Genomic DNA, 27,720 nt, shown 5'->3' on the forward strand with positions numbered 1-27,720 from the left:
CACAAATTTACGATTTCATGATTCTAAGTCAACGGGAAGTATTCTATAGGTTTTCTTGACAGACACGACGGACGGACGGACAGACAGACAGACAACAAAGTGATCCTATAAGGGTTCCGTTTTCCGAGGTACGGAACCCTAAAAATAGAGCATTTCATCTTTTAAAACCTGACTCCACATGGATGAAAATGATGTCTATATCTTAGTAATATAATATCTATAGTAGAGTATCTATAATTTATAGTAATCAATACATTAACAAATCACGAAAAGACATCCATTTATGTTTTGTTTTTAATAAAAATGGTGAATAAACGAGGAGTCGGGTCACCTGATAAGCGATTACCGCCTCCCATAAACATTTGCAGCACCAGAGAAGCCGCCCATGCGTTTCCGGCCCTTGAATAACCCCATGTTGTAATCTAGTGGGGTGGGAACACCGCCCATCCATTATTTTTTGGATCCAGTGGTCTCATACTTAAGCTTAGAAGAACGTTGCGTATTCCTTCTCCTTCTTCCACAGTCAATATTAGACTTGCCTTTACCAAAGTTTAAAAAATCCATTAAAAGTATGCTCCTGGCAAAAGCATATTACACAATCGAAGATTATGTAAATGATAAAAAAGCATGGATTTGACTCGCTCCAGCAATGCGCGGGTCTGCAATTGCTTGTATAGTATAGAATATTATTGTAAATTGAACAATTGAAAAGAGCAACCGCCGAGTTTCTTGCTGGTTCTTCTCGGTAGGAACGGCATTCCGAACCAGTGGTAAATTATTTGACGATTCAAAAGCACTTGTAAAAGTTTATTTGAATAAAAATCTATTCTATTCTATTCTATTCTATTCAAGAGAAATCGCTATGTTCTACTGTTGAAAGCTACACGGTTGAAACCGGTGAAAAGTTTATAACGATACAATGCAAGTGGGAAATGCCAGTCGGTTGTGAGACATCGACGAGTTAACTCGTGGTCGATGTTTGCGCTTTATTGAACTCTGTGGTTATTGATAACTCGTTTTAAATATATAAACCGGACAAGTGCGAGTTGGATTCGCATACGAAGGGTTCCGTATCATCTGACAAGAAATAACACTTTTTTTGTGATAAGTTTACGATTTTCGAACTTTCCCCTTTACCTGTGCCATTGCTCCCTGCCAAGTTTCATGGTTCTAAGCCAACGGGAAGTAGGTATCCTATACGTTTTGATTTTCTTGCCCAGTCTTGACAGACAGACAACAAAGTGATCCTATAAGCGTTCCTAAAACGATACGGAACCCCAAAAATTGATAAACAATTAATGATAATGGCTATCTAAAGCACGCTTTCCGTTATAAAAGTTGTGCCTATGTGAAGAACAATATTGGGATTTTAAATAGACATATATCTTTACATCGAGCTTTTATAGAACTCATCTACCTTCTAAAGTGCCATAGACCATTTAGTTCTAAGTAGTTCACAGATCTGTGCAGAACAATTAATTTAGATTTACAATCATTGTTCTGCTGTGCACAATGAAGATAGAGAGAACAGGCCCAACGGTGTATAAGTAAGTTTTAATTGGTACTTAGTTTATTTAGAAGAACTTTAACTTGTTTATGTGCTATCATTGAGATGATGATGATGAATTAAAGTACGATTGTCAAATCGCGATTTGACCTTAAAGGGCGATTCACACCAAGCATGTACACGTGACACCTGCGTAGTGACGCGCGTAAGCCCCTTACACACCGGGTTACGCATACGTGCACGCTTTACGCAAGCGGTGTGCCATGTTTCAATTTTCATACAGTTCCATATATTACAACGCAATGGTACGCGCGACGTCTACGCTTACGCAGCGCTTACGCAGCCTGTGTGAACGAGCTATAATTCATCATCATCATCTCAACCCATCATCGCCGACTGACCCATTCACCTTACTGAGCACGAGTTTCCTCTTGGAATGAGAAGGATTTAAGAGTCTAAAGACCCTAGATCTTTAAGACCCTAGAAATACGTTGTGTTTGTCTACCGCGGTTCTGTAGGTATGTTCCTCTGCCTCCTGCCTTGCGGGAAATGAATTTTGCTCGAGATTCAAGATTTTTTTGCCAAACGAGATATTGCTAATCGTCGATTAGCAATTATCACTTTTGACTCTTACAACTACTCCTATTTTAATCGACTACTTTAACCGATCACTCCTGTTTTAACTACTCCGATTTTATCTTGGACTCTTACAATTACCTACTCCTATTTTAACCGACTTCAAAAAGTAGGAGGTTCTCAATTCGTCGGAATCATTTTTTTAAATATGTATGTTCCCCGATTACTCGAAGACTTAGAATACTTTTTTTTTTGTTTAAAAGGTATATATAAAGGTAAGTAACTTTTTAGGTGGTCCCATATAAATTTCGTGAAGATCTGAGAGAATATCTTCGGAGATGAAGAACATAACTCCTCAATAAATAAGACTAAATTGCTCGCGATCAGTGTAATAGCTTAATAAAAGTAGGTTTTTAACTAGGCATAGTATATTATTTTATTACAGTGGGGTAACTTAAAAAATGTGAAATTAAAAAAATTAAAAAAACCGACTTCAACAAGGTGCCAATAATAAGGTGCCAATGTAGAGGCCCAAAACAATATGAAGAGTAAAGGGTTCGTATGGCTTATAATAATAACTAGAGGATGCCCGCGACTTCGTCCGCGTGGATTTAGGTTTTTAGAGATCCCGTGGGAACTGTTTGATTTTCCGGGATAAAAAGTTGCCTATGTCAATAACAGGGACGCAAGCTACCTCGGTACCAAATTTCATACAAATCGATCAAGCGGATGAGTATTTAGGAATCCCGCGGGAACTGTTTGTTTTTCCGGGATAAAAAGTCTATACAAAATAGCCTATGTCCTTCCCCGGAATGTATCCTAAGTCTGTACAAAATTTCATTAAAATCGGTTCAGCGGTGAAAGCGTAGCAGACAGACAGACAGACACACTTTCGCATTTATAATATTAGTATGGATAATTGGCACTGGCTCCAAAAAATGTTATTATAGAACTACATTAACTATATCACATCACACTTCACACTAATAATATAAATAAATAATATAAAGGCGAAAGTTTGTATGTGTGTGTGTATGTGTGTGTGTGTGTGTATGTTTGTTACTCCTACTAAAACTACTGGACGGATTGGGCTGAAAAGAATGGAGATAGATTATACTCTGGATTAGCACATAGGCTACTTTTTATCCATGAAAATCAAAGAGTTCCCACGGGATTTTAAAAAACTACATCCACGCGAACGAAGTTGCGGGCATCAGCTAGTATAATAATATATTCGGTAATAAATTAAGTTATATTTTAATTTTTGTGTTTGTGGTTAGTGAAGTTGGTTTTTATTTTTATTGTTAAATATATTTTTTTATAACCTCCTACGCGTTGAACCTGTGTTCTTCGTTTGGGAGGACATTCCAATAATAATTCGTTATAATTAGTGCTTTTCTGACTGACGCTTATAATATGCAGAGTCAACGCCGTTGTATGCGATCACTTTTATTAGTATTTAGACTTGTGCTCGTACCTAAGTAGTGCTAAGACAAACAATATTGTAGGATGAGCACTTTCAAGGCCCTAATCGCGTAACTAAGGCTTCAAGCCGATTACGCGCGAACACGTTCGTTTATAATAGCTCTTCCTATTATTATATGACTATCGTAAAACTATATTAGATAATTTCTTTGTTAGATAACTTTATTCAAATTCAAAATATTTTTATTCAATTAGACCTTTACAAGTACTTTTGAATCGTCAGAAGCGTCTGCCACTGGTTCGGAATGCCTTTCCTACCGAGAAGAACCAGCACGAAACTCGGCGGTTGCTCTTTTCAAAGATTTGATATACAATATTTTGCCATGTAAGTTTAAAAGTACTTAATTCAAGTCTCGCTGGAGCGAGCTGTAGGTCAAATCCACGCTCTTTTATCATTTACATAAATCTTCGATTGTATAATATGCTTTTCTCAGGAGCAATTGTGTAAAGGTGTACGGTCTATGTAAAAGCCAAGCCGAAATCTGTTTCTAAAGTTCGATCTGCTATATTTCCTGCCCGATACTGTATGTCGCTGATCTAACAAGACACATTCGAGTTCTACCATAGATTTACCATAGATCAAGTTTTACGCGTTTATCCGTTAGATTTGTCCGTGAATTTAAATAGGTATCATCATCGCCCAGGAAAACAAAAACAAAACAAAAGTAAAACATTAGGTTTCAGGGCCCTGTAGGCATACCTATACTTTATGGGTAGGTAGGTATAATATATTAAGGGCTGGCACAAAGCCAGTCTGCAGCCAGGTAAGCTCTGTGTTTACATCTTTTGACCTTCAACCATCCTAAGTTTATAATTTTCCTTTCATCATCATTGTTATCAACCGATAGACGTCCGTCGACCAATGCTTGTCATACTCTCTTTTCATGGCCGTATCTAGGGGGTTTTTGGGGTCTTAACCAGCTGAAATCTAAACTAAATCTATTAAAGAAACTATATTTTCAAAAAAACATTCGAAATTCAATTCGGAAACATAGTTTCGTTTGTATGGGAACAAACTTTTTCATTTGTATGCGATTACGTCAGAGAGTGCTCTATACCAACTTCTCTCCGTGGATAGAGTCGATTTATGTCAAGCATTTTCTTATGTCCCTGCCACATTAATGGCCAACAACGCGATGTTCAACGGCGTTTCATGTTTAAACGTAAATGTAGCCACGATCAATGTACAACGGCATTCACAATGCCGTTTGGCGTTAGACGATTTTACCCCTATTCAATTGACATTATACGTTCAAGTGTGGCCACTCAGTTTAACGCGTTGATTATCGCGATAATCGTCGTCTTCGTGGCACTGGATCCAGTTGATTGTCTCAGATCTAATTTAGCATCTATTTCCTTCTCCCTACTTCATTTTTAGGGTTCCGTACCTCAAAAGGAAAAACGGAGCCCTTATAGGATCACTTTGTCTGTCTGTCTGTCAAGAAACCTATAGGGTACTTCCCGTTGACCAACAATCATGAAAGGCAGGTCTTATAGCACAAGTACAGGAATAAATCTGAAAACCGCGAATTTGTGGTTACAACATTAAAAAAAAATTAAAATGTGTTTCAATTTTCAAATCATACCGAGTGGGGTATCATATGAAAGGTCTTTATGTATACATTCTAAAATGGATTTTTATTTATGATAGTTTTTGATTTATCGTGCAAAATGTTGGAAAAAATACCCGAGTACGGAACCCTCAGTGCGCGAGTCTGACTCGCACTTGGCCGGTTTTTTTTTTGTTTTTTCTCCTTTTAAGTGTGGCACAACATCGCATGCTGTGGCAATCACTAAGTGGGTCTGCAATATAGCAATAATATGTGAAACATTTTTTTGTACAGCTAAAATTTATTGTATCCTGTTTATGATTGTACATTTAAATAAAAAATTAAAATTAAATAATTATGGCGTTGTTAGGCATTGACGTTAACCTTAATGTAGCCGCAACATTAGGCGTTTCTACAATGAATGAGGTAGCTGCGATAATTTAGGGTAATTTCGGTATTAATCACCCCGCGCACGTACACACTATCCTTCTACAACGTTCGGATGCATTGTGTTTGTTAAGTTCCAGCTGAACCTAGAGGTTCTTAGCCAACTGTGATTGATTAAGAGTTATAGGTATCTACTGGAGTCGATTCTTTAGGGTTCCGTACTTCAAAAGAAATAACGGAACCCTTATAGGATCACTTTGTTGTCTGCTTATCCGCCTGTCCTTTAAAATTGAAAATACTAATTATTATTTGTTCATGAACACATTTTAATTATTATTTTTGTTATGTTACCCCAAATTAATGGTTTTCGGATTTTTTCCTTTAGGTACTGGTGCTAGAAGGCCTACCTATCTGCCAATTTTCATGATTCTAGGTCAACGAGAAGTACCCTATAAATTTTCTTGATAGACACGGACAGACAGACAACAAAGTGATGCTATAAGGGTTACTTTTTCCGGTTTGAAGTACGGAACCCTAATAATTATTACATCAAGGCTATTTTTATTTTGCCAATTTTAATAAAGTGCAGCGGATCTCCTTCAATTTAATGATTGGAATTTATCACGTTTTTGCGTTTATTTCAATTTATGACGGAGCTTCGGATTCAGACCCAAAGAATCTAAAAAATCTTGTAGATATATTGACTGATATTGAATTGCACTGAGACATTTAGTTACTTAAAAATTTATTATTTTTTACCGAATCGGTTTCAGCTTTCAACTTTGTTCTCAGAATGGAGGTGGGGGTCCGGATAGTGGGCATCATCCTGCGAGTCCTCAACTTCATACTGGCGCCGCTGTTCTGGCTGCGCGGGCGCAAGAACGACAGCCTGCGCGTGCAGCCCATCCAGGACACTGTGCTGCTGCAGAGCGCTTCCGAACTCGCTGCTGCCATACGAAGCGGGAAGGTATAGCTCTTAAGTGCTTGTTCATGTCAACACGCAGGTGTGGTCACAAACTATAGAAAAGAAAAAAAAGAACGTCCGACGCACAGACTATCCATGAATTGCAATTTTGTATGAAATAATGTAACACGGACGAGGCTCGGCAAACTCGGACATGGCACGGTCTGAGTGACCTCATACATTTTCCTATCTTTATGTCTCGGGCATGGCACGTCTAGCATCCATCTAGGGCAACCTTGCGGTAAGATCAAACGTGGAGTCTCTCGTCCGTCAGCGGCTTATATCTCGAAAATTGCAATAGGTAGAGACCTGAAGTTTTCGCAGAATGTGATTTCTATTACCTACCGCTATAACAACAAATAATAAAAATTTCTAAATGGCTGCTATGAAAATTTAAAAACTTTAAAAGTTTTATTTCTTGTACGATGGTACGGAACGCTTCGTGTACGAATCCGGCTCGTACTTGACTGATTTTTTGTTTATTGTTCATAGTTGTCCAGTGAAGAAGTGGTGACCAGTTTCATAGAGCGAATCAAAGAGGTGAACCCCCTACTCAACGCGGTGGTGCAGGAGATATTCTCCACTGCGATAGCGCAGGCCAAGGAGATCGACCTCATGCTGCAGGAAGTCAGGATCAAGGGTCAGATAGATGAGCTGATGCTCACTAAACCCTTGCTGGGGGTACCGTTCACTGTCAAAGAGAGCTGCTCACTTAGCGGTATGACCATCATCTTTTTACGGTTCCGCACCTCCTTAAAAAAGGAAGTCTGTCTGTCTATCTGCTGTCTGTCAAGACAAGGGAATCAAAACCTATAGGAAACTTCCCGTCGATCGATCTGTAATGGCAGGTACGGACGTCTTATAGCACAAGTAAAGGGAGAAATCCGAAAACCTTTACCGGTTAGGTACATCACAAAAAAAAAATTAAAATGTGTCCAAAAAAATAATCAGTTTACTAAATCACTTATAGATGGTGATGTTTGTCATTAACTTGCAGTGTTCTACAGTATGAAAGTGTTAGGTATACTTGTGCGACGGTACGGAATCCTTCGTTTGCAACTCCGACTCGCACTTGACTGGTTTTTCATTCTATTACAAGTTAGCTCTTGACTGCGATCTCACCTGTTGGTAAGTGATGATACAGTCTAAGATGGAAGCTGACTAACTTAGGAATTTTTGTACTACAAAAAGATTATCTTTTCCAGGAATGTCAAACTCAGTAGGATGTCTGGAGCATCAAGGCAGAGTGGCCCTGAAAGATGGTGATGCGGTGAACCTGGTGAAGAGAGCCGGGGCCATTCCGTTACTGGTGTCGAACACTCCAGAGCTGTGCCTTGGCTGGGAGACGACGAACTTACTGAACGGGACGACGAATAACCCCTATCGTCTCAGCACCACTCCCGGGGGGTCGTCAGGGGGAGAAGTAAGTCATTTTTTAACCCCCGACCCAAAAAGAGGGGTGTTATAAGTTTGACGTGTGTATCTGGGTATCTGTCTGTGGCAACGTATCTCCCAAACTAATGAACCGATTTTAATTTAGTTTATTTTGTTTGAAAGGTGGCTTGATCGAGAGTGTTCTTAGCTAAAAGTCACGAGAGTTTTTGCTGAATTCCTCGCTAAGCTCAGGATTATATTATATACACGGATAGACATGCTACTTTTAAGTAGTATGTGTATCCAGAATGAAAGTTATCTCTGTACCAAATAGATAATGCAGGACAACTTCGCCTTTCGATTTTAGCACCTGCAAGTTATTTTACCACGTACACGTTATATGCTAATGTTTGCTTAGCGACAATGTTTACTTACCATTATTATTCAATTATGCTAAGTAAAGATTGTTGCTTATGTTTAGATAGGTTTTCTTGACAGACACGAGTCACGACTGACGAACAGACAGACAGACAACAAAGTGATCCTATAAGGGTTCTGTTTTTCATTTTGTGCTACGGAACCCAAAAACGGAGCCGAAAAATTTTTTTTCTTACCCTAGCATGTGGGGTATCATTGTTTAGAGCTCATTGAGTAGAGTACGAATATATATTTTTAATGTTTAGGGTTCCGTACTTCAAAAGAAAAACGGAACCCTTATATTATCACTTTGTTGTCTGTCTGTCTGTCCGTCTGTCAAGAAAACCTATAGAGTAAATCCCGTTGACCTAGAATCATGACATTCGGTAGGTAGGTAGGCCTTATAGCACAAGTAAAGGAAAAATTCGAAAAGCGTGAATGTGTGGTTACATCACAAAAAAAAATTAAAATGTGTTCATGAACAAATATACTTTCAATATTCAAAGTATGATAACTATACCAAGTAGGGTATCATAATATGAAAGGGCTTTACCTGTTCATTCTTGAACAGATTTTTATTTATTTTTATGCGTAATAGTTTTTGATTTATCGCGTAAAATGTTGGAAAAAATACTCGAGTACGGAACCCTCGGTGGGCGAGTCTGACCCGTACTTGGCCGGTTTTTTTTTCAGGCGGCTCTGCTGGCGAGCGGCGCGTCTCCACTGTCGGTGTCGTCCGACATCGCCGGCTCGATCCGCATCCCCGCGGCGTATTGCGGCGTTTTTGGACACAAGCCCACTCCTGGTAATACATATTTATCTACTAGTCGTTGTCCGTAAAAACCCTGTTATAGTTCCAACGGTAATCGGGCATAATTGACCCGCTTTGCGGACATTAACCAAAAATAATTAATAACCAATAATTTAACGGGAACACCGCCGAAAGGAGTTGGTTGGTTGGTGGTTGGTATTATTAGGTTTCTCGAAATTGTTCTCAATCTTTGATTTTCCGGTATAAAAAGTAGCCTATGTGACCATCCAGGATATTATCTATCGCCATTCCCAGCCGAATCCGTCCTGTAGTTTTTGCGTGAAGGGGTAACAAACATACACACAAACTTTGGAACACTAAATAACCATTTACGTTTCCAGGAGTGATATCAATCGAAGGGCACGTCCCGACGCTAACGGACGAGAACTACCCCAAGTTCCTCACGGTGGGGCCCATGACTCGCCACGCGGAGGATCTGCCCCTCCTACTGTCCATCATGGCGGCGGACGAGGCGCACAAACTCAACCTGCACAAGCCTGTACCCGTCAACCAGTTGAGGGTAAGCCGTAGCTTCATTTCATTCATTTTCGGAGTTAAACTCATACACGTACTTTGTCTAATGTTCACATATATAAACACACGCACACGTACTAAGTTAGTATGTATGTGTGTGTTTACTACCAGGGTTGTATATTTTGTCACAGTAAAATTGTAAATACCGGTAAATTATAATCTATCTCCCGAGATAGTGTACATGCTGTGTATTAGAATGTGAAGGTGTCGCTTATAATATTATTATTTTGAACATCCTATGTACTCAACTCATATTCAGCAAATAAATAAATTTCAATTTCAATTGTAAGCTGTCGAAAGTTTTTTTTTATTTTTATTTAGATGTAAGTTAGCCCTTGACTGCAATCTCACGTGGTGGTCATGATGCAGTCTAAGATGGAAGCGGGCTAACTTCGAAGGGGTATGGCAGTTTTATGTTAAAGCCCCGATAGCTCAACGGTTGAGGAGGGGAGGGGGACTGAATTCCGAAAGGTCGGCGGTTCAAACCCCACCCGTTGCACTATTGTCGTACCCACTCCTGGCGCAAGCTTTACGCTTAATTGGAGAAAGGGGAGTATTAGTCATGATTAGCATGGCTAATATTCTTTTTTTTTAATGTTGCCGCTAAAGTGCGGATGTTTACCAGAATGTAAACGTCCCAGATATACCACATGACGGAGGCGGCCAAGACGGCGGCGCTGCTGGGCGTGCACCCCGCCATACAGAACGCAGTGCGGAAGGCCACGGACTATCTGCACAACAAGTGTGGCGCTGCGCTATGCGATGTAAGTATTGTAACAAAAACCCGTCAAGTGCGAGTCGGACTCACACATGAAGGGTTCCGTACAAGATATACCTAACACTTTTATGTAAAACACTGCAACTTAATGACGGACTGCAACATCTATATGTGATTTAGTCAATTGGTTAGTTCGCAAGCAAACTAAGGAAAAGTAGAATTCATTTTTAATTTTAATTTTCAAATGTTTTCAGTACTATCGCAACTTCATTCATTGGAAATATCATAAATTCATATATTTTAAGTAAAGTACAAAATACATCAGATCGAATACAATAGAGTTCGAAATAGAAATATAAAAAAAAACCATTTCAAAAAATAGTCTCAAGATTAATTTGATTTTATTTAGATCTTGCTAATTTAAACCTGACTACAGTAGTTTTTAAGCACAGTTTTTAAGTAAAATATTATAATAACAAACAATGAATATGGTAATATATAATCCTTTTGTAATCATACTATTTCAGGAAAAGTTCAAGGAATTGGAAGAGTCGGTCGAAATGTCGGTATCGGTATTCTTCGCGATGAAAGACATCCCTAACATGCTTCAAGACCCGCTCGACCCTAAGGTAAGGCTGTTAACCACACCAAACGATAAATGCTATGGATCGATATGGATGGATAGTGGAATAAAATTAGCCAATGTCGAGCAGTTCTTTGCAATTCATTTGATGTCGTCTTTTTTTTTATTCAGATACATGTTAGTCCTTGACTGCAATCTCACCTGGTGGTAAGTGATGATGCAATCTAAGATGGAAGCATACTAACTTGGAAGGGGTATGGCAGATTTTATTAAACCCATACATCTTTGGTTTCTACACGGCATCGTACCGAAACGCTGAATCGTTTGGCGGCACGGCTAGCCACTGCCGAAGCCTCCCACCAGACCAGTCCAGAGGAATTTTAGAAATTATAAAATTCCAAATTTCGCCTGCCGGGAATCGAACTCCGGACCACTCACTGATATGACTAGAGTGATAGCCCTCTACTAGCCCTCCTCGGTCATCCAAAAAATTGTGTGTCCACCTAATTGGGGATCTTCCAACGCTGCGCTTTCCGGTGCGAGGTCGCCATTCTACCACCTTGAGACCCCAAAGTCTATCGTGTTTTCAAACTATGTGCCCTGCCCATCACCACTTCAGCTTCGCAACGAGTTATGTTGGTTCTTCTACGGATCTCATTTCTGTTTTGATCTCACCATCGCACGATTCAACCGGCACAAGACCGTGGCGTGTGGAAGTCCTTACAAGGACCTGTGTTCAGCGAAGCCTCAATAGCTCAACGATTGAAGGAGCGGACTGAAATCCGAAAGGTTCAAACCCCACCCGTTGCGATATTGTTTTTATATGATAATACGGTCTTTGACTTGTAAGGTTTTGTCTTACTCATTGGACTGTTTATTACACTTTTAGCACGAAAAGAATCTGCTAATGGAAATAATAAAGTACTTCAGCGGAAACGGCTCGCGCTCGTTACAAGCGCTGGGCTTCGCGTTGCTGCGGGAGAAGCTGCTGTTCATCCCGCGGCGGCGCCTCAAGCACCATCGCGAGAGAGCGAGTCGACTGAAGACGATCATGACGGTATGTAGTTTCTGAAGTACTTCAGCGGAAACGGCTCGCGCTCGTTACAAGCGCTGGGCTTCGCGTTGCTGCGGGAGAAGCTGCTGTTCATACCGCGGCGGCGCCTCAAGCACCATCGCGAGAGAGCGAGTCGACTGAAGACGATCATGACGGTATGTAGTTTCTGAAGTACTTCAGCGGAAACGGCTCGCGCTCGTTACAAGCGCTGGGCTTCGCGTTGCTGCGGGAGAAGCTGCTGTTCATCCCGCGGCGGCGCCTCAAGCACCATCGCGAGAGAGCGAGTCGACTGAAGACGATCATGACGGTATGTAGTTTCTGAAGTACTTCAGCGGAAACGGCTCGCGCTCGTTACAAGCGCTGGGCTTCGCGTTGCTGCGGGAGAAGCTGCTGTTCATCCCGCGGCGGCGCCTCAAGCACCATCGCGAGAGAGCGAGTCGACTGAAGACGATCATGACGGTATGTAGTTTCTGAAGTACTTCAGCGGAAACGGCTCGCGCTTGTTACAAGCGCTGGGCTTCGCGTTGCTGCGGGAGAAGCTGCTGTTCATCCCGCGGCGGCGCCTCAAGCACCATCGCGAGAGAGCGAGTCGACTGAAGACGATCATGACGGTATGTAGTTTCTGAAGTACTTCAGCGGAAACGGCTTGTAGTGTTTATGTACATGCTTACCTACAGCACCTACAGTGCGTAACAAACGATTGTTCCAAAGTACCTACATCTGTCATGGAAATATAGAAGTCAGTCACGAAACCGCCGTTTTAATGCTAATACCTTTCACTGGCGACGAGGATTTAAATTCGTATTTTTTTGGATATTTACAGTTATCCAGTGTAAAACAAGTGTAAATAATAAATGAATAATGTCGCGGGCGTTCGGGAAAATAAGCGAATACAATTTAAAATCGGGCAATTGGACCCTATATGTGGAGAGGTTAGAAATGTATTTCAAAGTGAACGCGATTGACAAAGATTTGTGGTTACCCATGCTGATAGCAGGAATAGGTGACGAGACGTACGAATTATTGAGCAGTTTGGCGAGTCCCAAGAAACCGGCAGAATTAACATATGATAATGCAGTGTCATTGTTACGTAATCATCTGCAACCTAAACCGTCCGTAATGGCGGAACGCTACCGGTTTAGACAACGAAGACAAGGAGCCAACGAAAATGTATCACAGTATGTCTCGGAACTCAAAAAACTAGCAAAATACTGTGACTTTGGTGGAAACCTAGAAGAGAATCTTCGCGACCAATTGGTTTGCGGGTTAAAATGCGACATGACACGTCAACGACTGTTCGCCAAAGATAATTTAAGCTATGCGGGAGCAGTGAGGTTAGCGACGGCGTGGGAGGCGGCGGAGCGGGATGCGGCGGCGATGGATCCGGCAGGCGGAGCGGCGGCGGCGGCGGCGGCCGAGGCGCCCAGCACCAGCGGCACGGGTGCGGGTGCGGTGCATGCGCTGAGTTCAGCGGGGGGCCGCGGCCGGGGGCGCGGATCGCAGCCAGGCCCGGGGCGGGAGCCAGGGCGTTGCGACGCCTGTGGATCCAGAGACCACAGGAAGGAAGGGTGCCGATTTCGTCATTTCGTCTGCAGCCGGTGTTCTGGCCTCGGGCACCTGAGACGCGTATGTCCCCAGTGGAGAGGTCAAAGTACAGTACGAGGGCGAGGACGACGCGGGGTTAACCATGTAGCCGCTTCGCAAACCGCGGAGTCGGAAGAAAATAGCCCGTCGGAGCTGGAAGAGGAGCTGAATCAGTTATCATTGAACAGTTACAGACCGGTGAGCATACCAATGTGTATTGATGGTGTTAAAATTGACATGGAAGTGGATACAGGTTCGGCGGTGACATGTATTAGTGAAGCTACCTATTTAAAAAAATTTTCAAAGAGACCATTAGAAAAATGTCAATTAATACTTAAGTTTTACGATGGTAGTAAGATTAAGCCCTTAGGGATGATAAAACCGACAGTGAACTATCGAGGCACTAGTAAGAATTTAGAACTATACGTAATAGGCGGCGGCACAACATCTCTGTTGGGTCGTCATTGGTTGGCCGAAATGAATATAAAAATTCCGTCATTGAGAGTCGAGCCTAATTTTAATTGTAATTTAGAAGAACCTGCCTCTGATAGCTTAAAATCGTTACTCGGCAGACATGAGGAGTTGTTCAGCGCGGGGTTGGGACGGTTCACAGGCGGGCGCGCCACGCTGCGGCTGCGCGCCGGCGCCGCGCCCGTGTTCTGTCGCGCGCGGCGCCTGCCCTACGCGCTCCGCGGCCCCGTGGACGCGGAGCTGGACGCCATGCTGCGCGAGGGCATCATCGAACCCGTCGACACTTCGGACTGGGCGACGCCGCTCGTACCGGTGCGTAAGGCGGACGGAGGACTCCGGATTTGTGCTGACTACAAGGTAACTTTAAACCCTGTCTTACTGGTCGATAGATATCCTTTGCCGAAGATCGACGATTTACTGGTCAATCTAAATGGGGCTCAGATTTTTTCTAAAATAGATTTGTCGCAAGCATACAACCAAATAGAATTAGATGACTCGAAGGCACTCACCGTTATCAACACCCATCGGGGTCTGTTTAAATATAATAGGTTAGTTTTCGGTTTAGCGTCGAGTCCAGGGATATTTCAGCGCATTATGTCGACGTTACTGAAAGGTATACCGGGAGTGGAAATATTTTTAGATGATATCATCATCGGAACTAAGGGTGACCAAAAACAACATTTAAAAATATTAGAGGAAGTATTAAACAGATTGAAATTAAATGGCATGAAGCTTAAAAGAAATAAATGCCACTTTATGCTAAAAGAAGTCAAGTATCTGGGTTATATTATATCGAGCGAGGGAGTAAAGGTGGATGAAGACAAGGTGGCTGCGGTTTTGAAGATTCCCCGTCCCAGGGATGTGCCCCAACTACGCTCGTTCCTAGGGTTGATAAATTTTTATGCTAAATTTGTAAAGAACGTTAGTAGTGTGTTAGCACCCTTATATGAATTGTTAAAAAAGGGCGTGGGTTGGAAGTGGAGCGCGGAATGTGAACGGGCATTCGTAAAGATAAAAGATATTTTGACGAGTGCACCGGTGCTAGCTCATTATGACACAAATAAGCCGTTGGTGTTGACGTGCGACGCGAGCGCGGTAGGTATAGGCGGAGTGCTGACGCAGGCGGCGCCGGACGGTAGCGAGCGAGCGGTCGTGTATGTTTCGCGCGCGTTAACTTGCAGCGAAAAACATTATTCACAGATTGATAAAGAAGCGTTAGCGATAGTTTATTGTTTAAAAAAATTACACCAATACCTTTATGGTAGACGTTTTACTCTGCGCACCGATCATAAGCCATTGGTGTCCATTTTTGGGCCTAAATATGGTGTACCGGCGATGGCAGCGAGCCGTTTGCAACGTTGGGCGATAATATTATCTGCATATACGTACGATATTGAATATGTGAATACGAGAGATAACGGAGCCGACGGCCTTTCTCGATTGGTCGCGCCAGCGGTGAATGAGGAGTCTTGTGACGTTCCGGAACAGTCTTATTTACATTTCGCACAAGATGCATTGTTACTCGATTATAATATGATTAAAAATCAGACGATGCGTGACCCGTTGTTAAGCAGAGTCTTGTGTTATATTAGGGACGGTTGGCCTGGGGAGAGTGAAATAAGAGAGATGCAGCCTTATTATAACCGGAAAAAGGAACTGTATGAGGAATTAGGGTGTGTTATGTGGGGGTACCGCGTAGTCATTCCGGAGGGTTGTCGGTCTAGGGTGTTAGCGGAACTGCACGAAGCGCACATGGGCATCGTAAAAACGAAGGCGATGGCCCGCAGCTACGTGTGGTGGCCCGGCGTGGACGAGGCGGTGGAGGCGGCGTGCCGCGCGTGCGGCGTGTGCGCGCGCGAGGCGGACGCGCCGCCGCACCACGCCGTAGCGTCGTGGCCATGGCCCGGCAAACCATGGACACGCATCCATATCGATTTTTTAGGACCTCTATTCAATAAACTTTATTTAATAGTGGTCGATGCCCACACTAAATGGATTGAGGTATTTCCAGTTCCTAGTACAGCAGCGTGCCATACTATCGATAAATTGAAAGAATTATTTGGGAGATTTGGGCTGGTTAGGCAGCTGGTGTCCGATAATGGGCCGCCTTTTCAGTCCAAAGAAGTGGCGGATTTCCTAAAAAACCATGGAATAGAACATATATTTTCCGCTCCGTACCACCCGGCATCCAACGGTGCCGCCGAAAATGCAGTACGAACTATCAAAAAGGCTATTAAAAAAGCGGTCGGTCAAAATATGAATGTGATGTCCTTTGTAAACACTTTCCTTTTACATTACAGGAATACAGAACATTGTACCACGGGAGTTAGTCCCGCATCGTTAATGTTAGGTCGAAGGTTAAGAACTAAATTAGATATGATTAGGCCGGATAAGGAAAATAGAGTGAGGGAAAGGCAGGAGAAACAAAAAGAGTCGCGGGGTGGTGTGGAACGCACTTTAGAACCGGGCGAGGAAGTATGGTTGCGACAATATGCGGGCCAGCAAAAATGGGTTCCAGGAAGAGTATCGCTAAAGCTAGGCACAACTGATTATCGAGTGGTAGACGATATCGGCAAAGAATCTCATAGACATATTGACCAGTTAAGACGTAGGGTGAGCAGCCAAATACGGAGTTCTTCGGAGCCATCGCATACCGTGGACGAGGCGGAGGGCGCCGTCCCCGTCCCAGGTGTGGAGGAGGCGGTGGCCGACACGTCTGCACTCTCGAGACGAGGTTCCTTGGCTGTCACTGGCGAAGCCCAGCCAGTTTCAGAAAACGACAGCGAAGGTCCAAGACTTGCGGTAACAGTCCCACCACCAATTGAACCTTCTCGGTCTCGTCCTATACGTCAATGTCGTTTAAAGAATAAGCCATTGTTAAATACTAGTTAAGTAGGAATACTTTAGGAATACTTTCGTATAGTTAGTAGATACTAAGTTCGTTTTATTAGTTAAAGAGGAGTGTAATTATTATAAACATACTGTATCAGTTAGCTTATAAGTTTTCACTATTAGTTTAGCTTTAAGTTTTCAATTTTAGATGGGTAACTATTGTTTTATATAAAGGATTAGGGTAGAGGTGTGTAGTGTTTATGTACATGCTTACCTACAGCACCTACAGTGCGTAACAAACGATTGTTCCAAAGTACCTACATCTGTCATGGAAATATAGAAGTCAGTCACGAAACCGCCGTTTTAATGCTAATACCTTTCACGGCTCGCGCTCGTTACAAGCGCTGGGCTTCGCGTTGCTGCGGGAGAAGCTGCTGTTCATCCCGCGGCGGCGCCTCAAGCACCATCGCGAGAGAGCGAGTCGACTGAAGACGATCATGACGGTATGTAGGTCTGAAGTACTTCAGCGGAAACGGCTCGCGCTCGTTACAAGCGCTGGGCTTCGCGTTGCTGCGGGAGAAGCTGCTGTTCATACCGCGGCGGCGCCTCAAGCACCATCGCGAGAGAGCGAGTCGACTGAAGACGATCATGACGGTATGTAGTTTCTGAAGTACTTCAGCGGAAACGGCTCGCGCTCGTTACAAGCGCTGGGCTTCGCGTTGCTGCGGGAGAAGCTGCTGTTCATCCCGCGGCGGCGCCTCAAGCACCATCGCGAGAGAGCGAGTCGACTGAAGACGATCATGACGGTATGTAGTTTCTGAAGTACTTCAGCGGAAACGGCTCGCGCTCGTTACAAGCGCTGGGCTTCGAGTTCTATCCGTCCGTCTGTCTGTCAGCGGGCTGTATTTCGTGAACCATAATAAGTACAGACCTGAAATTTTCAGTTATTTGCCGTTGTTACAGGAAAAGCTGGGCACCGACGGAGTGTTTCTGTACCCTGTTCACAGTTCGCTGGCACACTATCATCACCAAGTATTCCTCCGAGCTTCGGGAGTGATGTACTCGATGCTGTTCAACGTACTGGGCTTCCCCGCCACTGTGGTGCCCATGGGCATGCACCAGGGGCTCCCCGTGGCCATACAGGTGACTGATTACCATTTGTACCTTGTTATTACCATCTATACCCTTATTATTACCCTTAGTTTTATACCCTGTGCAGGATTTCCTGGCGTAGTACGACCATCAAGTATTTCTTCGAGCTTCAGGAGTGATGCACTCAATGCTTTTCAATGAACTAGGATTACCCGCCACTAGAATATTTAAATTCTTTAATATAAAGTAGTGTACTTATCCAAAGATTAATACTGTATTCAAGGATTACTATATTTACCCATGTCTGCCACAAGTACCCTACGATTACCATAAGTAGCCAACGATTGATATTACTCACGATTACTACATGTTCCCATGATTACCACACGTACCATATTTACCGTATTACCATATGTACCCACGATTATCTTATTGTTTCTGTTGCAGGTAATCGCAGCACCATATCAAGACAGACTATGCTTAGCGGTCGCGAAACAACTGGAAGAAGGATTCGGTGGATGGCAACCTATAGTATAAACTAGGATAATAGAATTAATGGTTATAGATAGTTTAATCCACGAAGACGCGCCCACTATTTCTCCTGCGAGGAGTGATCATGTTTACTTAGGGTTCTGAAGGGTGCCAACGGCACTATTATCACAAAACGTGCGTTTCTAATGCCACTATAACAGCAAATGGTAAAAATTTCAAAATGGCTGCCATTAAAATTTAAAAGTGTTATTTCTTGTCGATGGTACGGAATCCTACGTGCGTGCGTGCGTGCGTACGCCCACATTGTTGATCGGTGCGTAACGATATAACGCACACGCTAGCAATAAATTGTATGCACATGAATCTATGATACATATAAAATATAATATACCTGGATTGCTTACTCCTAATACCTACAAAGCAAAGCAAAACCTACATATCGCTATCCCACTTTGACTGCCGAGCGAGAGCGAGAGATCGAACTCTGGGGTCCGATCTCTCACTCCAGTTGGTTAGTCGAAGTGGGATAGCGATATGTAAGTATTTGCTTCAAGCAAGTATTGCAAATGAATTCTTCTTTACTTCTACTTTATGGCTATGCACTTGCATAACCAATTGGAACAAAGAGTGAGGCGCGTCATCGTGGATTGAACTATGTATATGTCGCATGGAAACAGCATAAACCGGCAGTTGGTCACATTCCTGAGAGATATGGCCAACTATAACTAGATTTGTTTAGTGAAATGGTCTAATTGAGTTATCGTTTTAACATCTCGCGGGTGTTAGCCTGGCCAACTGCCGGTTTATGCCATTTCGCTGCTACGTATACATAATGTACTATTTATTAAGTATAAGAAAGTTGGATTGCGTGTCTATATTGAAAATGTTTTTGAAGAATTTACAAGCAGGCTTCTTGAGGTTAAATTTGATTTTTATTATTTGTTGTTATGCCGGCAATGGAAGTTCACATGTGAAAATATCAACTCTCTATCTACTGACATTTTATTGCCCGCTGACAGACAGACGGACGGGCAGCGGAGGCTTAGTAATAGGGTCCCCTAACCCTATAAACTTGACGTAAAAGTAACTTTTGCTAAACCTACTATCCAAGTAGCCGGTAAGCCGTAATCAGGAATTGAATTCCAGACTTCTTGAGTACAAGTAGCTACTCGCTAGGGAGGTCGCATTACTTTTTTACAGAAATCAATGTATTATTTTAAATATAAATCCTATACTTGTAAATATTCCTATAGTTATAGTAGCGTAAAATTATTTTCTTACCCTTTACCCTTAAATGACTTATTTATGTATGTTGTAAATATACCTATGTCGTTTAAAAATACCGGCAATTGGCGCCAATTCTGATGTTTTACTCTAAACTAAATTCAGAGTATCAGCATCTTTTTCTTTTTAGTGTTGCTAAAAAAGGATGGAAAATGAATTCGAAACTTAAAGATTATAAATTTTAGCGTACTCCCTACTTCTCACGACTGGTTCCTAAAGTTAAACCTCGTGGGTTTAACAGTTCGAAATTATATTAAGTTTGTCTGTCCTTTTCTTATTACATTAGTAAGAAAAAGATGCGAATACTCTAAAATTTTGTTGCCCTCAGAATCAGTACCAATCTCTGTTTTTTTTTATTATACACAATCTATAAACTACTTGAATAGCCTATTTTTTATATATCTAGAATCAAGATATGAAATCGTGAAAATCGTGCTGTGAAAAGTACAGAAAAAAGTTCTATTTTTATGTGTGTAAGAAATAAAGTGTTTTTTTTTAATCTAAGAGCATGCTGGTATTTTAAAATGACTCTGTGTACAATATGATATTCTAAGGTCCCATCTACTACCTAAGATATTTTTTTTATAAAAAGGCGTTTATTCAAACAAAAATGTAAGTGCTTATGTAGTATCTACCTTAAATTAACGCAATAGGGAAAAGGGATGGTGCCTATTAGTCAAATTAGCAACTTTTTATCAAACGTCAAAACGTTCGCTTAGAAAAGGAGTTTATGGTTAGTGGTTGCTAATTAACCAAATTAAATTTGAATTTCGCGGACAGACCCGTCGCATGCAAAGGAACGTAAAACTAACAGTGGACGTGGATTTTATGAATTTTGGAAGACCCTTTATTTAATAATTCATCATCATCATCAACAACCCATCGCAAATAATTTATTTTGTATGTAGGCATCATTCCAATATTAAATGTTGGTAAACTGAGGGGACCTTAGATGTTTCTTCGATCTGAATGTGCTGTGACAAAACTTAACTTTAACATTTTTGAATGTATTTGTAATGAACGTACTCTTTAAAAGTAAAATATTTGAAAAAAACTCGTTTTATTTTTCCCAGTTCATTATCATCATGATCAATTCAATATCGGCTCAATACTGAGCACGGGGCTGTTATGAGAAAGGTTTGACCATGGTCTAGCACACCAGTTAAGTGCGGATTGGCAGACTTTTCATTGTAAACTTGTGCATGCAGTTTTCAATTAAGTTGATCGATATTTTTGTTTCCCATCACTAAAATGTCAATTACTCAGTACGGCACGGGGTCCATACGACCTATCATATTCTGACATATTAGTCGATACTAGAGCTAATTTCTTTAACTGGACCCTTTCAAGTAAAGATTTTTATATAAACCTGTGAGGATGATACTGCCATTGTCGCAATTGAAAATGCCATAAGTCTACGTTGTCGTAAAAAAAGGATTTCAGTTTCTTTTACGGAATGGAAAATACTGATAAATCAGTGCCACTGGTTGAATTAACTTAACTTAGTTAATAATACCTACAGTCCGACAAGGCTCTTTTGGCACTTGAGTGAGGGCGCAGTTGTCGCTTTATGCCTCAGATAAGAGCTTAATGCCGACCAGCAAACTATCAACAAGTGCACTTCTCTAGATGGCGGCTTTATTTCCGATTTTGGCCACGCGTCAAAAGAGCCTTGTCAGACTGTACCCTGTACCTTTTAATGGCTTTTATGCAGTGCTGGATTTCCACGACTGGAGTTGTCAGAATGGTAATCACACAGAGTACATTGGTTTACATACAAGCCCATAAGAATGTCGGTATTCTAGGTATGTAGCACAAAGTAACATATTATTCAACAACTAATTTCACGAAAAATACCATGAAACCAACATATCTAAATTTTATTATTTTAAAAATATAACGGAAAATCATTATATATAAAAAACTATGGTATCTTCAAAACTCACACTATTCTATCAATCTTACCCATCTCTATCGTAAACAGTTCATTTCGTTCACTCTTACGCTCAACTCTACCACAGCAATATTGTATGAGAAAGAAAAATCAAATTTTTGGAATTTTGTAATTTGTCTGTGGTTAACGAAATAGCGCGTGCGAGATGACGCGCCGGTGAATTTTGTATTTTAATAATTGACGTAATATATTATTTGTGTGCACATTTCATTGAAAAGGTAAATAAAATCGCTATTTACATTGAAACTTGTGTTTTAGGTTTTAAATCAAGTGGACGTAGTGTGTTAAAACAGTTTCTGTGCCTTGCAGATTTCACAATGGCCGATCAAGTTGATTCAATGTCAGACGCGGAGCTCCGTACAAAACTAGCCGAGCATGGATTCCCCGTGATGCCTATAACGGCTTCTACGAGAAAATTGCTCGTGAAAAAGTTGAAAATGGTACTCGACAACAAGAGTAAGCCTCGTAACAGCGTCGACGGTAAGGTCGAGAGTAGACGGTCTCTCGCGCGGTATTCCAGCGGCGAGGAATCTGACATTGATACTAACATTGCGAAGGAAAAGCGAGGTCGTCGCGCCACCACCGGCGCGGCGATGCTGCCTCCGGTCACTAAGACACGACGTACACCAGTAAAGAAGGATTCTTCAATGAAACGCGATTCCGACAAAGGTTCAGAGTCCGACGAGGAGAAGTCGCCCGTCCGTACACACGAGGAGGTAGAAACGGTCACCACCCGTCGCGTGACACGCACGTACGCCAATGATCAGGACGACTACGAAACTGGCTCGGATAGTGACGTAGACGCCGATAAAAAGACCACCAGCCCTTTCAGAAGCAATTCGAGATCAAGCGATTACATATCCAGCACATTGCCGACCCACGATGCCTCAACTAGTCCACCCAAACCGTCAATTTTCTCTCGTCCCTCTGTATCTCGAACTTCTAACTTTGGATCCAGTTTGTCATCTTCTGACCAGTTGAACTCCATTAGGTCACGCCTCGGCCTCACCTCCTCCCTAGCAGACAGCCCCTCGGGTGGCAACTACACATCAAATTATTCTTCCACCTATGCCACCAATACATATCGGCCCTCCACATCCACTATAGATGAAGTTGAATCTCCTTATTTAAGCAATTTCACTCGACGCTTGTCCTCCCTTAAACCCGAGCCCGCCAAGCCGACTTCATACCTAGATCGAGACACTAACAATGGCAGCACGTTCACCCCTCGGAGGACCTACATCACTGGTGTCGCCAGATCTGACATAGTCGACTACAAGTCGGGCAATGACAAAAAATTCTTGAAAAATAATATGGTTTCTCTCGCATTAGTCGGTCTTGTCGCACTTTTTTTTTTTTGTGTTTTTTTTATGTACATAGTTAAGAAAAATGATATCACTTCAGTTGTGGACGACCAGAATAGTATCATACCGATATGTCAAAGTAATATACCAGGAAATAGACCAGGCATAAACTGTGTATCCAAGGGACAAGTGACCTATGCAAAAGATCTGTTCAAAGTCATTCATCCAGAACTCACTTCCCGGGCAGTGAATTATAAATGCGGCAAGCCTGGTGCTATGCCGTACCTGACAGAGAGAGAAATCATCGACATAGCCCGCACCAGGGCAGAGGCTATAGATATCAGTCAATGTAGAACAGATCTGAACAATTTGGAAATTTTGTTGGTTCACAACCCCCAGTGGGGCGTCAATGTTGTTCAACTCAAAAGCTTGTACACAAAGGACGTGGAATACTCCCCTCTCACTTCCACTGACGTAGTTGTTGTAGAACGCAACAAAGGCACTGTCGCTTTAGCTCTCGCCGATCCCTCCACACCCATCTCATGTTTATTTGTCAACACCTTATACTCCGCTGGCTCGACGTTCATCATCGTTGGCATATTAGCTGTACTAGCACTCGGTTTGCAAAGAGCTTACAAGTTGTACATAAGTTACAAGCAAAAGAAGAATGAAGAAATTTACTCTATGGTGGAGCAAATTATTGACGTGATTTCCCAGGAGACGGAGGACAGTGGCGAGCCGTACATATCTGTGGACCATGTGAGGGATACGTTAATATCTCCTCCGAACAGGGAAAAGTTAGCTTCCACCTGGGATGCTGCGGTTAAGTTTATTCAGAAAAATGAGAGTAGGGTGCGGATGGAGGTGCAGTCTGTGGATGGAGAGGATTGTAGGGTGTGGCGATGGATAGCGAGCAGCAGTCCCAAACGCAGCACCTCTTGGCAGGGACAGGCCTTCGAAACACAGGAGGGTTCCGTCAACAACCTTACAGTATCACCAACACCTTGCTTGAAGATCCGTCACATGTTTGAAAAGAACGATGCTAATCCAAATCTAAGGACGGTCATTCAAGACGTTATTCTGGAGAAGTGTGAGCACTGCAACATCCTCCACATCGATGTAGAGAGAACATCCTGTTGCGTGTACGTGAAATGTGCAAGTCCCACCGATGCTGGTATAGTCTACAAGAGCTTGCATGGCTGGTGGTATGAAGGCCGCCTTATCACAGTCAAATACCTCCGTCTAGAGCGATACATGCAAAGGTTTCCATACTCCCCTTCTTCTGGCCCGTATTTGAAACCTTCCCGGGCACAACGGTCCTATGACGAATAAACTTAGCGAATAAGTGTTAAATAAGAACTTTCAGAAGCATTTTTGATACTGATTCTCTCAATATGTGGTATATTTATTGCGATTTTTATATTGCTGCGTACAAAATTTGTTAGCCTATAGTTTGTAACTAGTTAAACTAAATGTGTTCTTAATTTCTTACTGTTGAAATGAAAAATTGTTTTCTTTTTTTTAAATAGTGTATGTGTAACAAAGTTTATTTAGAGCCTATGCACAAGACGACATGACGCAGTTCAAGTAAAAGGAGACGCAAATTGCAAACGATCAGCATTCAAAGGAGCATTAAAATTAGTTGCAATAAATGTTCAGGACAAAATATCGTCATGTGCAAAGGCCATGTTGAGGTTTTTGGAAAATGCTCATTGTTATAACTAAAAGTCAATGTTTCGTAAGTTTGTTATTGTAATAGAAACACAGATTTAACAGGGCTCTCTCCCTCACTTACTCCATACAATCGTAGTTCCAATTTCATTTGAATATTAAGCAACCAAAGTCCATGAAATGTTGCAGATATATTCAAGAAACTAATATCTGTGCCTGTGGTGGTGTGGTGGTGATTTTTCTAAAAATTTGTATGTGAATTTTTATGACAACCATGTAACTTTGAAACCGAATATTTTAACAGAAATCTGGAAAACCACAGGCATAGATATTAGTTTCTAGAATATGTATGCATTTCATGGACTTTGGTTGCTTAATATTCAAATGAAATTGGAACTACATTTGTATAGAGCGAGTGATGGAGAGACCCCTCTTAAGACTTGATATAAATTATTTGCATAGTACAATTCCCTGTGGGTGTTTGTTTGTTGCAAACTAGCTTAGAATACTACACTTATCTCAATGCAAGCAAATGTTACACTCAAACACTGTTTGAGTGTAACGTTCTGTCGCCGATTCTACTAGACTAGACGTAAAGATAAAATATAAAAATATACCTTGTAAATATTTGACATCACAAAAGGAAAAAGGAACTTAATTTCTTATCTTTAGTTTTAGATTATTAAACAATTACTATGCATTAGTTTTAGGCTGAGATAAATACTTTGACTTTGCTAAGACCCTTAAGAGTTAAAACAAGACTATAAGGTTTATGTCAACTCTATCTGCCCCTCGATTGTGTAAGAAAAACGTATTCATGTTTATCGTTATCGTTAAGAAATTCTGCCCTTTGATTGGCTGTGAAAAAAGGTAAACAGCGAATGAACCAATCAAAGGGCAGAATTTCTTGACGATAACGATAACCATGAATACGTTTTTCTTACACGATCGGGGGGGCTGGTTTGAACTCTTAAGATTACACTTGCACACTTCTCCATACAAACGCAAACATATTACGCCGATTATTCTATTATTTGTTGTAGATATAAAATTTTAGCAAGATATCAATTTCTAGTAATAAATATAGGAAAAAATAATTAAATTATAAATATTTTGAAAGTTATGACTCTTGAAACATTTCTATTATAGGTCAAATTTTGAGGTAACTTCATGCATAAATAAACCATAACATAAAACTACAAAGGCTTTAAGGCAAACTTTACTTAATAATAATTTCAAATGTATTTAGTTTATTTCAAAGTATTGATTAGTTTTCAAAATAATAATGTGATATCAAACGCTGTTTTGACATTAAAAGTTAAAACATCGTCCATCTCACTCTTGAGTAAGTCCCGCCCGTAAAGGTTGATTGCAACAGCATGCTTGCATTCATGATCACGTAATAGCGAAAAGAGCACTTAAATGAAGTAAAAGTCAGAGCAAAGTCGAAGTACGCTCTCAGCTGAAGAGGAGTTTATTCGCTGCGCGCTCCATACAAACGTATTTTTTTTTCATGTACCAAAATTGTAGTTACAAATCTGTGTACACTATATATTAAATTAAAGTCTGTGATTTGCCGATCCTCCGTTTAAATTGTTAATTTCAATGTTACACAGACTAAAGGATTTACATACAAATTTTAATTCTGTGCGATTTTGAAACTAGAAGTTTTTACGGAAATCTAACAAATTACAGTCCCAGATATTAGTTTCTATAATGTGTCTACAGAATTGCATCGAGTTTGATTGGTTAATATTCAGATAACCTAAGTACGTTTTTGTGGAGAGTACTAGGGAGCGCGCTAGGTAAGAGCTTCAACATAAATTCTAATGTAATATCAAACTTGTACTTAAATTCAAGTAATTTATCAATTCAAGTAATTTAAAGTAATTTAATGAGTTATAAATGAAAAATTTCTTTGCTGTTCTAATTATTTATTGTTGTTTTTAAGTAGGTATTTCTTATTGTAGCTGTGTTAAAATAAAATGAAATGAATATTATATAACAATTTTAAATTAAAAAATTAATTAAAATTAACAAAATTAAATTAAATATTTCTGGTGGTACAAGTTTGATATGACCTACATCGAAGGTTTTTTTTTAAATGCATAAATTGCATAAGTAGGATATTTTTTTTTACTTTTTCTGGAACATTGGGACTATTCAAGTATTACGAACCTATGTAAAAAGAATTTTAGTCATTTGTAACATCCCCCTCCCCCCTTTTTATTAAATATCTATTTAAATTTATTTAAGGTTTATCATTATCAATAATAATTATTATGAGTCATTATAAAGGAATTTATTGCCCATTTATGAAATATTATTTATTCAAGCAATTTATATTATTATTAATATCATAGGTATTTAAATATGTATTATATTCTTAAAATATAAGTACTAGTAAATTAAACAATATTAGTTTATTTTTTCTATTTAAAAATTTGGTAAACTCAATTTTTTTTAAATATTAATCATCCAATAACAGTAAAGACTTCACCACCTTTGGTGCTTACATAATACTTGAATGACCCATATTCCTTAAAATTATTCTTGTTTTCATTTCGAGTTAGTACTTAGGTTAAGTTTCTATCGAGCCGGTTTTCACTTTACCATTTGTATAAAAAAAATGGCACAATTTAATTCATAGCTGTGTGTTTATTTCATTTCTTGACATTTATTTTAGGTTATCCTTACTACTAATTTTGATTTAATTTTCTAGAATTATTTTTTTATGGATTGATGTTTACTTTGAATAAATAACTTAGGTAAAACATCTTGTTTTATTCCCAATCCTCTTTCAAATAGGTAGCAACTTGCAGTAGGCACACATACTTAAATTAATTTTGAGTCACAAATGGTACCTGCTGATTATGGTCACAACGAAATTTTAGATTTTTTTAAAGGATTTGGGTATTCATTGGTATCTTTTTCCTTCAATGTAATAGCAAGAACTGATAATTTAATTTAGAACTTTTGAACCTCGTGACTAGGTGCCAGTCTTGAACAGTCTTTAAACTTAAAAAAAAAAAAACAATTTTAAGTAGCCCCAATGTACTAAAATATGCTTATGCCT

The 27,720-nt window shown here is 40.7% G+C and overlaps 3 protein-coding genes and 1 long non-coding RNA gene across 4 annotated transcripts; 3 read left to right on the top strand and 1 right to left on the bottom strand.

The window, feature by feature from the left end:
* The first annotated feature begins 898 nt into the window (after nucleotides 1-898).
* Nucleotides 899-18,604, top strand: LOC123867527 (fatty-acid amide hydrolase 2-A-like). Its single transcript, XM_045909600.1, has 11 exons — nucleotides 899-1,547; nucleotides 6,298-6,472; nucleotides 6,962-7,187; nucleotides 7,675-7,892; nucleotides 8,954-9,065; nucleotides 9,413-9,591; nucleotides 10,247-10,369; nucleotides 10,851-10,952; nucleotides 11,796-11,963; nucleotides 17,811-17,990; nucleotides 18,387-18,604. Exons 1-11 carry the CDS (start codon nucleotides 1,513-1,515, stop codon nucleotides 18,474-18,476), a joined length of 1,608 nt encoding a protein of 535 aa, XP_045765556.1. The 5' UTR covers nucleotides 899-1,512; the 3' UTR covers nucleotides 18,477-18,604.
* LOC123867529 lies at nucleotides 9,506-27,412 on the bottom strand. Its single transcript, XR_006796435.1, has 3 exons — nucleotides 27,161-27,412; nucleotides 26,854-26,859; nucleotides 9,506-9,516 (listed from the first exon to the last, which is right to left on the bottom strand). It is a non-coding gene; the product is annotated as an uncharacterized LOC123867529 (long non-coding RNA).
* LOC123867519 (uncharacterized protein K02A2.6-like) lies at nucleotides 13,625-17,212 on the top strand. The gene is made up of 2 exons (XM_045909588.1): nucleotides 13,625-13,742; nucleotides 14,117-17,212. The coding sequence occupies exon 2, from the start codon at nucleotides 14,265-14,267 to the stop codon at nucleotides 16,905-16,907; it is 2,643 nt and encodes an 880-aa protein (XP_045765544.1). The 5' UTR covers nucleotides 13,625-13,742; nucleotides 14,117-14,264; the 3' UTR covers nucleotides 16,908-17,212.
* Nucleotides 21,800-24,349, top strand: LOC123867520 (inner nuclear membrane protein Man1-like). The gene is made up of 2 exons (XM_045909589.1): nucleotides 21,800-21,885; nucleotides 21,978-24,349. The coding sequence occupies exon 2, from the start codon at nucleotides 21,987-21,989 to the stop codon at nucleotides 24,303-24,305; it is 2,319 nt and encodes a 772-aa protein (XP_045765545.1). The 5' UTR covers nucleotides 21,800-21,885; nucleotides 21,978-21,986; the 3' UTR covers nucleotides 24,306-24,349.
* Nucleotides 27,413-27,720: the final 308 nt, after the last annotated feature.

Source organism: Maniola jurtina, chromosome 8 (assembly GCF_905333055.1).
Source record: "Maniola jurtina chromosome 8, ilManJurt1.1, whole genome shotgun sequence".
NCBI lineage: Eukaryota > Metazoa > Arthropoda > Insecta > Lepidoptera > Nymphalidae > Maniola > Maniola jurtina.

Bases quoted from the DNA above. Each gene is read 5' to 3' on its own strand.
- LOC123867527 (XM_045909600.1), top strand. From the start codon at position 1,513: ATGAAGATAGAGAGAACAGGCCCAACGGTGTATAA. The intron at 1,548-6,297 runs GTAAGTTTTAAT...CTTTGTTCTCAG, and splicing joins ACAGGCCCAACGGTGTATAA to AATGGAGGTGGGGGTCCGGA. The intron at 11,964-17,810 runs GTATGTAGTTTC...CCGTTGTTACAG, and splicing joins GACTGAAGACGATCATGACG to GAAAAGCTGGGCACCGACGG.
- LOC123867519 (XM_045909588.1), top strand. From the start codon at position 14,265: ATGCTGCGCGAGGGCATCATCGAACCCGTCGACACTTCGGACTGGGCG.
- LOC123867520 (XM_045909589.1), top strand. From the start codon at position 21,987: ATGGCCGATCAAGTTGATTCAATGTCAGACGCGGAGCTCCGTACAAAA.